The following is an 11,938-nucleotide window of genomic DNA, read 5'->3' as shown; positions in this document are numbered from 1 at the left end:
ACAATACATCACCTAACAACCCTTTACATATTTCCAAGTCTCCTGTACTATGATTTCTTTTCATCTTTGTCTATGGATCCTCCATTGTTGTCATTTGTAAAATTGAAATGGCAATGCTAAAATGCACAATATTCCATAGCCAATATGTAGTCCCATCAAGTAGCCAAAGTAAATAAATTTATTGAGATGGTTATCACTATACAAAGCCTCTTCACATTTATAAAAAGTGCTGATTCTGGTTTCTCACCCAAAATTCACAGATCAGATTGATTTATCAGAAAAATTTCTATTCAACAGATTTCATCTTGTCTTGCAGTCAACCATAATAATAAAGAAGTCAAGGACTATGGATAACTTCACAATGAATGGGTTTCTTCTCCTGGGTTTTTCTCCCAATTCTGAGCAAGAACTCTTTTTTGCTTCTGTGTTTTTAGTTTTATACATGTTGGCATTAACTGGCAACATGCTCATCATCATCACAACTTCCCTGGATGACAGTCTCCAGTCCCCTATGTACTTCTTCTTGAAGCATCTCTCCTTGTTGGATCTCTGCTACATCTCCGTGACAGTGCCAAGATACCTTTACAACTCTTTCATGCACAGTGGGAATATTTCCCTCTGGGAATGCATCATGCAGTGCTTTGCTTTGATGACTTGTAGTTCGGCTGAGCTGTCCATGCTTACGGTTATGTCCTATGACCGCTATGTGGCCATCTGCCTTCCACTGCACTATGACGTCATCATGGACGTCAGAACCTGTGTCCATGGGGTCGCCGGCGTCTGGGTCAGTGGGGCCATCTCTGCAGCCATGCACACGGCAGCTACTTTCTCCATCCACTTCTGTGGCCCCCGAATCATTCACCAGTTCTTCTGTGATATCCCCCAGATCCTGAAACTCTCCTGCTCCACTGAGTTTATGAACGAGATAGACGTCACTCTTTTTACAGCTTTCCTGGCACTTGTCTGTTTCGCATTTATTGGTTTCTCCTACGTGCACATATTCTCCTCCGTGCTGAAGATGCCATCTGCTGAGGGCAGAGCCAAGGCCTTCTCCACTTGCCTCCCCCACCTTGTTGTTGTCATATTGTTCCTTTCTACAGGTGCCTTCGAGTACTTCAAGCCTCATTCTGAATCTCCAACTGCTTTGGACATGTTGCTCACTATCATGTATACGATAGTTCCCCCAGCGTTGAATCCAATGATCTACAGCCTGAGAAACAAAGCCATAAAGTTAGCTCTGAGAAAAGTGTTTCAAAGAAAAGAAGCACTTACTTCCTTTCATTCACTGTTGAGAGACAAGTTCAATATATAATTGCTAATATTTATAGAGTTGATTGATAATTTTGTGTGTATGTGTGTTTGGGACACACGTGGTGGTACTCTGAACTTAGTCCTTACTCTATGTCCAGGGATCTCTCCTGGTGGCCTAGGGGGACCATCTGCTGGGAATTGAATCAGCAGTCTGCAAGGCAAGAGCCCTACCTGTAAAATGTATTAGATTACATTTTATTTTAAGTGATGTCTTAAGATTGATGAAACCGTTTTATATATGTGCAACCTGGAAAACTAAAATAAACTTATTTGGGGCTACAAAAAAGGATCTGTGAATATTTTAAGTACTATCCTACAAAATCAGTTTGAAAATAACGGAAATTTCACTATGTTTAAGACAACAACTCAATATTTTCTAGCAATTTATGTGGCGATTATAGAAAAGAGGTAAATATAATATTCATAGCTCATTTTCCTAGTTTTGCCGGAGCTTAAACAATACATGGTAAAGGTAAAGGTAAAGGCCCTCCCGTTGGTCGTCGATTTGCTCGAGTGGGCCCAGTAACGTCTCCATTGGAGACTTTGTTGTTACTGTGTCTGGCATATCGAATACTCTCGGTAGCTTGCCGGGCTCTCCGAGAGGGGCGGAGGAATCGAACTCGGGTCGGCCATGTTGGCCGCTTGTAAGGCGAACGCCCTACCGCTGTGCTATCGCTCCAAACAATACATGATATCCAAGAATTCATTAGATCACTCTGATTGTATAATCACTAGCCATTCAGAGCTCCATCACTTTCCACCAATCACCCTAGCCTACACTTTGAAAAGCAAAGATTCCCTGAAAACATCACATACGCCAATTGCTTGCCTCATCAGATTACTAGATTACCATGCATTCGTTCATAAGGAATAAATATTTAAATAACAAAATAATCTGGAGAGACAAAAAAATTAGGATTTTATTTTACATAATTATTTTTAGGCATCATCAATTAAAATGTTGTTGATAAGGTAGTCCCTGGTCAACAATGTTCCAAATTCCATATCATCAACTGTTAAAGAACAATGCTGAAAAGTTTTGTCATTTAGAATATTGTACATGTGAAGGTATAGTACCTAAGGAATAATTTGATGTTTGGATAATTTTATATTCTATGTTAATTTTATTATATTATTATGCTATTATTTTGTCTTCTGAAATATAGTCTCCATGTTGTAAGCTTAATATAATATTAGACATTTATTCTATATCTATTCTATTTAAAAATTTTAAATTTAAATTTTTAATCGCTTTCCCTTTTCATGACATGTTCTAATTTTTATGCGTGTTATCATGTCACATGTAAACAGTGACACTTCACATTATATTTGTCAAACTTGTATCTCAATGATTTATTTTTCTTGCCTAATTGTTGTTGCAAGAATTTCTAAGAGTACACTGATTACAGATTGCTAAAAAAAATACTGTTGCTTTGTGCTGGGCTTAATCAGAAATCTTTCAACATTTTGTGACTATCTCTGATAAAAGAACACGGTATTAGAACAAAATTCATTAAATATATGTCAAGCAAACATATCGTGAGCTGTTTGGCATATGAACCTAACAAAAATCTGCGATTACTTAAAAACGGTGGCAAGTGGTGGTGGGAAATGGGCACTGGTGGACGGATGGGTATTTGATCATTGTATAATTGAAAGCCAAGCACAAAAATTTGTAAGTCTACACTGTACCTCATCGTGTCTCACTAATAAAAATAATAAAAAATAGATAAATAAAAACAGTGGCAATAATTGTAAGGTTCCTAGGGACCCTGAGAAAAATTCCAGAGCTAAACTCTGCTAATTAGTAACTCTCCCTTTCCTGCCCCCTCCCTAGTAGAGCCTTAGCTGTGAAGCCCTTCCTTATTGGGATGTAAATTCTGAAACCATTTGTTGGCCCTTCCTTATCTGTTACCTCTGTTAGTAACTTTTCCCTTATCTGCCTCCACCAGAATGCAGGAGCCAGGAGCTGAGAATCAAAGGGACCCTGGTAAATATAGAAGATAACCAAATGTCTGAGTTACCAGATACCCACTAACCACAATGCCTATGTACGTAAATGCTGATCTTTGAATCTATAGGCTAAGAAGTGATGTACTTTTAAATGGATTGGTTAAGAAAGTATATGTTGTTACAAATCTATTGGCTATGAAATGTGTGGGCTTTGCTGTAATGACCAGTGAAGTCCTATATAAGATCCCCTTTGAAGAAGTTCGGGGTCTTGCCTGATGGCTCAGCTTAACCCTGGCTAGCCAGTTTTACAATAAACCTTGCTTGCTGTTTGCAGTCTCTGGAGTCTCTTTGTCGTTAAAGGGAGACCAAAATCCGTGTCCTAACATAATAAGTAAAATAAAGTAAATAAGTGAAATTGATCAAATTAAAAATGGTTTCTATGGCTGAAATATCCCATGGCTAAAAATTAAAAGACATCCTATTGAATGTGGGAAAATATTTGTACACAATAATTCAGATAAAGGCTACTATCCATTACATATAAGGCTATTAAAATGTTCAACAGTAAAAGTACCAAAAACCCCATCAAAAAGGGGTGGGGGGATTGACACTTCCCTGAAGAAGACACACAGATGACTGACCCACGGATATTAAAAAATGCATATTGTCTTCTGGTATCAGGGAAATGTAAATAAATAAATGACAGTGAGATAACATATCACACCAGTGAGAATGGCATATATTAAAAAAAAGATTGGAATAAGCAGAACTGTGAAAAAGGAAACCTCAACATAGTTAATGTTATGGAAAGCATTATCAATATTTCTTAGAAAACTAATAATATACCTCCAATATGTTGGAGAAATGCAACGTCTGGGCATCTACCCCACCCAACAACAACAACAAAGAAACATTAGCATCATAACTAAGAACAACTATGTTCCTAGCAATGCTTAATACAATAGCCAGGACTTGGAATCAACCCAAATGTCCAGTGACAGAGGAATGGATATGGAAGTTAAGATACAGATAATGCAATATTGTGTAGCTATAAGAACAGGTGAGATATACAGTTGACTGCAATGTTGATGGAATTGGAAGGTATGTTTAGTGAATTAAGTCAAAGAGTAAATGGCAAATACCAGATGATCTCACTTATCTGTAGTATACAGAAATATAAGCTACGTTTGTAGAATAACATTGGATAGGATTGAACAGTGACAAATTCTTGGCCTTGCATTACAAAACTCAGATTATCAGAAAGTGTGAGAAAAGTGATGGAGTAGGAAAAGGCAGATTACAGGTCACATAGTTACAATGGTGGAAAATCTGGGATACTTTCCTTGGATACTTTGGTGGCATATAGTAACTTTGTACATCAATGCTCTAAACTTTAATATTATTATAACCATGTTACCAAATCTTTAATATAAAATATTAAGACTGGATAACTCTTTTACTAATCGACAAGAAACTTCATATTTACCTCATTTTTAAATAAAGACTATTACAAACGGTATATTATCCTAAAATCAGATTATGAATTAAATTATTGATCTAGTCAATAAAATTAATTAAAAAATTAATTTGCCTTGTAGTTATTCTGTAATCAAAACACAACTTATACAGTATTTACAATGTGATTCAATGAACACAAATAAAGCTGTACTTCCAGTTACTAGATGTGCTAATTAAATCACTTCAACAGAAAAATGTGTTGCAGGAAAACCCAATAGAATTGCAAGTTTGGACCCCAGGGTGTTGCTCAGAATTGCCTATACCCAGAGAACGCAGAATCTCTGTGGCTGCAACGGGTCTTCACCCCAAACCCCAAATGGCCAAAGGACTGAAAAGGAGTCATCTTTACTCTCCACAGGCCAATTTTATTGATATGAACTGAGTGGCAGAGATATGACTTTCATCTCAATGTCGACTTCTGAGACTGACAGATTATCCATCCCTATGATCAGGTAAGAAATTTCTGGGTTGCTCTGGCAGGTTTCCTTAGGTTCAATAAAGGCTATACTGCAAAATGGAAAGCAAATAAATGACAGATTCTGAGGGCATAAAAAGAATCATATCTTTACTTGAAAATTGAAAACTAAAATACAAAAATTCACATTATTTTAATTTAAAATAGGAAAAGAAACTTCTTCCATCCAGAAATATTTTGTGGAATAAAATCATCATTTTTCTGTCAATATCTTTTTACTCGGTACCTTCCACTCAAATATACACACAGATGCACATTCACACACATGCTCAAACACCGTCACCCCAACAATGAGCAAATATGCCAAGAGGTTACTTTGTTATGTATTGGGGATACCTCCTATCGGATAATTTTGTTCCACCAATCTCAGACTTAAGCAATCTTACAATTCAGCAACAAATATAATCATACATCAGAGTGAGAAATAATTTCTTGTTATTTGTCTTATTTCCTTATACTCTATACCAATTCCACTCCTATCTAGTCACATTTTTGAGATTCTCAGGTATATATAATATATAATCCTACTTACAAGAATGATCACGATTCCATTTCAAGAAAAAAAGGATTTAATGTCCTGTTTTCAGAGCCTTTTGAAATCTTTATTATATAAGTAATTGTTCATTAATTTTAGTGTTTCTCAATGGATTTTGCTAGTAAACTCATTTTAAATAGACGTAATAATCTTCAGTACTGATTAGTCTGTGCCTTATTTTAAGTGTTATGTAGAATAGGCCCAAAATAGATTTAACTATATAATTTTTTCCAGAGAACACACAGATTGGCATCATAGGCGTCTGGGTCAGTGGGGCCATTTCTGGAGTCATGCATACAGCAACTACTTTCTCCATCCACATCTGTGGTTCCCGTATCATTTACCAGTTCTTCTGTGATATCCCCCAGATCTTGAAACTCTCCTGCTCCAATGAGTATATCAGTGAGATCGGTGTCTCTGCCTTCTTGTCTTCAGTGGCACTTCTTTGTTCTGTCTTTATTGGGTTCTCCTACGTGCACATATTCTCTTCCGTGCTGAGGATGCCATCTGCTGAGGGCAGAGCCAAGGCCTTTTCCACATGCCTTCCACATCTCGCTGTTGTCATATTAGTTTTTTCTACAGTTTCTTTTGATTATTTTAAACCTCTTTCAAAATCTCCATCTTCTTTGGACATTTTGCTCACTATTCTTTACACAGTATTTCCCCCAACATTCAATCCAATCATCTATAATCTGAGAAACAAAGCTATAAAGTTGGCCCTAAAAAAGATTTTTCAAAGAAGAAAAGAAAGATGGACTTTTATTCATTCTCTATTTGGAGACAAGTTCAATATATGTGGGTAAAATTAACGTGTGCTAGTTCACAGATAAATATTCATTTTAACTGATGTTTAGGGTTGATGAAATCTCTGTGTGTATGTGCTGCTGAACGAACCATTCATACTTAGGGCTACTACATAAAACTACTCTTGAGTTTTATTTTATAAGAGCACTTTGAATATTTTAAGTTTTACTTCACAAAACTGGAAGTGAAAATAGTGCAAAATACATAATGTTTAGGACATCAACTTAGTTTTGTTTCCCTGGCAATTTATATGGTAGTCATGGAAAATAGTGTATATGTGGTTCAGCGCTCATTTTCCTTTTTTACATACCTGATAGCGAAGATTGAGAAAACACTGATTCTTTGCATCATTAGTTATTCCAAACCCAGTAATCTTCTGTTAACTTCCTGAGACTCCAATCACACATGCTGAAGTCACCTTGAAAAACTCCATATCCCATTTGCTTTGCATCTCCAGATATATTGGGTTACTCTGCATTCACAGCGAACAAATATTTAAAGAAAAGTATAATTTGGGAGATCCAAAGAAATGCAGGTTTTTAAATTTTATTGACTTATTTTTTATGCATCATGATTTACAGGTGATTTACAGGAGACTAGTGTCAGACCTACAACATCCCAGCTCTAACCCCACCACCAGTAAAACAATAATCCTGAAAGATTTTATCATTTAGAGAACAGTCTGTGCAGGTACAGTATGTAAGCGATAAAATGTTCAGATATTTGATGCGATATTTCAATTTTATCCTATTATTAAATGTCAATATTTTGTTTTCTGAAATATTCCTCAATGTAGCAACCTCTCCATAATAATAAATATTTACTACTTATATTTAGATTTTAAATTTTCCCTTTTCATTTTTATATTTTGATAATAGAACTGATATTATTGTTTTATAAGATGCCCACCAGCAGGTGCCTCCACCCCTCCACCATTGTTGCAAGATCCCCTTCCCCACGCCTCCTACACAACTGTTCTCTTGACTTTAACTCAGGGCTGTTTTCACTGGGACTTGTCTAGTTCTTTGCTTGTTTCCTTTACTCTGAAAATGAGTGAGATAATCAGGTGTTTGACTTCACTCTGTAAACTTTACCTCAATTCCTTCTGAGCTGAAGCAAGTTGCATGATTTCAATTTCACCCGCAGTTGCGTGGTATTCCATTATGTACATATTCTGATAGTTGTTCATTAATCTGCCATTGGTCACTTGAGTTGATACATGTCTTGGATATTGAAAATGATGCTGAGTGAACATGGGTGTGGATATGTGCTTTCAGTTAAATATTTTCATGTTTTGAAGGTAAATATCTTGGGAGTTGCATGATCAAAAGGAAGCTCTATTCTTTATCTTTTAAGAAGCGTCAAAAATAAAAAACTTTTTCCCATCAGGTAGAATCAAGAAATGGTCCCAGCAAGTGTGAATAAGATATTTTGAAACATCCCCACCAGTATTATGTGCCTATTTTTATTCAAATGTCATACTGACTCAGTTCTTTTCGCTTTGCTGTTACTTTGAATTCAGGGGATATGAAATTTCCATTTGACATTGTTCTGCAGCTGCTGTTTATGGTTTTTGTGCTTTTAGTTTTGGGGGCACACCCTAAACCGTGTTACTCAAGCTTTTTTTTCTGGTTTTGTACCAGAATAGTTCCTGGCAGTGCCCAAGGGTACATATGAAATACTGGGGTTTAAACTTTTGTAAGTGGCTTGCAATGCAAACACCTTGTCTCCTGTACTATGACTCTGGCTGGCATTTTTACAGGGTAGCATGGTAGCACGGTCCTCCCCTTGTTCATCGATTTGCTTGAGCAGGCCCAGTAACGTCTCCATTGCAAGACTTGTGGTTGCTGTGTTTGGCATATCGAATACGTCATAGGTAGCTTGCCAGGCTTTGCCATGCAGGCAAGATACTCTTGGTAGCTTATCGGGCACTCCAAGACAGGCAAAGGAATCCAACCTGGGTCGGCCAAGTTGGCCACTTGCAAGGCAAACACCCTACTGCTGTGCTATTGCTCCAGGCATTTTTAACATATTCCAATCAAAATTGCAGAAAAGCTTAAAGTTTTCCCTTTAAGATTAAGCACAAGACATATAACATTTTCACTATCATTTGCAGTTGTATTGTAATTACACAACACAGATATTTGACATTTAAAAATAGCTACGCTAAATCAAATTTGAAAGCAAGTTAGTCTCATTATTTGACTCAAATATCTCTATGTCTCGATAGCACAGCCGTAGGGCATTTGCCTTGCACGCAGCCAACATGGCCGACCCGAGTTCGATTCCTCTGCCCCTCTCGGAGAGCCCGGCAAGATACCGAGAGTATCTCGCCCGCATGGCAGAGCCTGGCAAGCTCCCCGTGATGTATTCGACATGCCAAACACAGTAACAACAAAGTCTCCAATGGAGACGTTACTGGGCCCGCTCGAGCAAATATATGAATAACGGGAGGACAGTGATCACTATGTCAATGGTAATATATATAGAAAACACTAAATCCTTACTAAAAATCCTTTAGATACAATAAGCCAGCACAGTAAATTGAAATCAATATACAATAGAATGCTGAATTTTCCATGCAAATAACACATTAAAGATTAAGCAAAATTAAAAACCACAGTTAAAATGGCATCCACGAATGAGGCACCTAGTAATCAGCTTAACAAAGGTGAAATGACTTATACACTAGCTTTCAACAAATTTAAAAAAGACGCAAGGAAATGGAAAATATTTAAAAAGACGCAAGGAAATGGAAAATATTTCTGTATTCATAGATTGAAAGAATTAACCTTGTACAAATAACTGGTCTACCTGAGGCATTAGAGGGACTTAATGCAATTACTTTTAGCACTAAAATCATGAGATCACACTACAACTCAACTAAAAATGTATCTGTCACATGGAAGAAGGAAACTGGGGCATTGATGAAGGGAAATTGACACTTTGTAAAAAGCCTTGCAAATCACAGAGGTCCAATAAAAATATTTTTTTAATCTAAACGGCATTCTTCAATGAGACAAGACAAATGGTACTAAATATATCTGAAACCACAAACACCCCAGTATTCAAAGCCATACCAAGAAAAAAGATTTTTATGTTTTAACTCCTGCTTTATCATCCCATTAAAACATTTTGAGTTTCTGGAGTGCACGATTCCCGCGGCTGCACATCTCAAAGTCTCCTTCACTGATCAACCAAGAGTAGAATGCCAAATTGGATGGGATGCAAAGATGAAAGCAACCAACCTCAATTCACAAGACAGAAACAAACATCCAAGGCCTAACCTGTAACCAAGTAATTTCTTATACGAGGGCTTAAGAGCTCCATGGTGAGATGCAACAATCTTCACATACTTTCTTCAAAGGAAACGTTTTTGGATCACTTTTAGTGAATTTTTTAAACAAGACATATCACGATCACGATCATCTTGTTCATCGATTTCCCCGAGCAGGCACCAGTAACATCTCTTTCTTCCTAGCCCTGAGATTTTAAAAGAGCCATTTCAATGCTCTTTCAGGATTAGGAGAATGAGACCCTTCATTGTTACTGGTATTTGGCATATTGAGTACAACAGGAGAAGTTTGCCAGACTCTGCCGTGTGGGCAGGATACTTGCGGTAGCCTGCCAGTTTCTCCAAAGAAAAAATAAGATAATAAGACGTCACGTGGCTGCAAGGGCAGCCGCGCTCTTCCGGGAGCTGGGTTTTATAGTCTCTGCATCTTGGCCGTTGATGGGACCAACCTGGCGCTGGCAGCAGCTGGTGGGTGTGACCTCTACCTACTGGAAGATGGGGGGTCAGGGTGGAGAAGGCCCAGTCCCAATCCGAGTAGGCTTGGAGACCTCAGCCCTGGGACCCGCATGCCTGGGTTCCTCTGCCAGTTCTTTCATGCATGAGGCCTGTCCGGACATGTGGAGAGTCATCCCAGCATGGCCGTGGCTGGCTCTGGAGGTCCTCAGCTGTTGGGGCTCTGCTCGGGGCAAGGCAGGGGGAGAGAAACTCAACCCTCCCTCCTCCAAGGGGCCCCAGTGAGGACAGCCAGGCGCGGGGGCAGGAGACTCTGTGCTGTTCTCTTCCGGGAGCTGGGTTTTATAGTCTCTGCATCTTGGCCGTTGATGGGACCAACCTGGCGCTGGCGGCAGCTGGTGGGTGTGACGCCTACCTACTGGAAGATGGTAGAAACAAGAAATATAAAGTAAATTATTCAGGGCATGCTATAGGGGTAGGCTTGAGGGGTGGTTGGGAAAATTGAAAATAATGGTGTTGAGAAGATACAATGGTGTTGGGATTGGTGTTAGACTATTGACTGTAACGAATTGAAATTAACAATTTTATTTAAAAATAAAATAACAGGGGCTAAAGCAATAGCACAGCGGGCAGGGCATTTGGCTTGCACACTGCCAACCCAAGTTCAATTCCCAGCATCCCATATGGTCCCCCAGTACTGCCAGGAGTAAATCCTGAGTGGAGAGCCAGGAGTAACCCCTAAGCATCGCTGGGTGTGACCCCCCCCAAAAAAGAAAAAATAATAATAATATGCTCTGGTTTCTCTTCAGATCATATAAATAATAAAGGTAAAGGTAAAGGCCCTCCTGTTGATCATCGATTTGCTCGAGCGGGCCCAGTAATGTCTCCATTGGAGACTTTGTTGTTACTGTGTCTGGCATATCGAATACTCTCGGTAGCTTGCCGGGCTCTCCGAGAGGGGCAGAGGAATCGAACTCGGGTCGGCCATGTTGGCTGCTTGTAAGGTGAACGCCCTACCCGCTGTGCTATAGCGGGTATTATTTATATAAATAATTATAAAATAATATAATAAATAATAAATATATATAAAATATAATAAATAAATATAATAAATAAATTATAAAATAATATAATAAATATATTATGTATATAAATATTATTTATATAAATAATAAAATAACAAATAATAAAAAAGAAATTAATGCTCTAAATGGGATGGGATCATCAATCAATGAGTTTGTTTGGGTAGTACTTAATAGCTTTATAGTAGCTATACTACCAGTGGACAAATACCTAGATGATTTTTTAGTGGATATTTGTGACTTCCAGCTCAGTATGAAATGTATTTGAGATTTAGGGGTATAAAATTTGGAGCTATTTCATTCTTTCATTGGTAAAAATGTATTTGCGTTTACTCCCTTTTCACATAAATGGAATTCTAGTATAAAATACTGTGATGAGATAACACATATTAAATCAATATCTAAGCAATTAATTTTTATATTAAATTTAGTCTTTTGGTAGTTCTGATTTAAAAATACAACTCAAACTATAAAGTCATATGAGTGACTGAGTGGTGTAGTGCCAGGCAACC

General features: G+C 37.8%; 1 protein-coding gene across 1 annotated transcript; it reads left to right on the top strand.

The window, feature by feature from the left end:
* The first annotated feature begins 361 nt into the window (after positions 1 to 361).
* LOC130040225 (olfactory receptor 14J1-like) lies at positions 362 to 1,312 on the top strand. Its single transcript, XM_056132237.1, has one exon. It carries the CDS (start codon positions 362 to 364, stop codon positions 1,310 to 1,312), a length of 951 nt encoding a protein of 316 aa, XP_055988212.1.
* The last annotated feature ends 10,626 nt before the right edge of the window (positions 1,313 to 11,938 follow it).

Source organism: Sorex fumeus, unplaced genomic scaffold (genome assembly GCF_029834395.1).
Source record: "Sorex fumeus unplaced genomic scaffold, SorFum_2.1 ptg000094l, whole genome shotgun sequence".
NCBI lineage: Eukaryota > Metazoa > Chordata > Mammalia > Eulipotyphla > Soricidae > Sorex > Sorex fumeus.
This window is presented reverse-complemented; position numbering and strand designations above follow the sequence as displayed.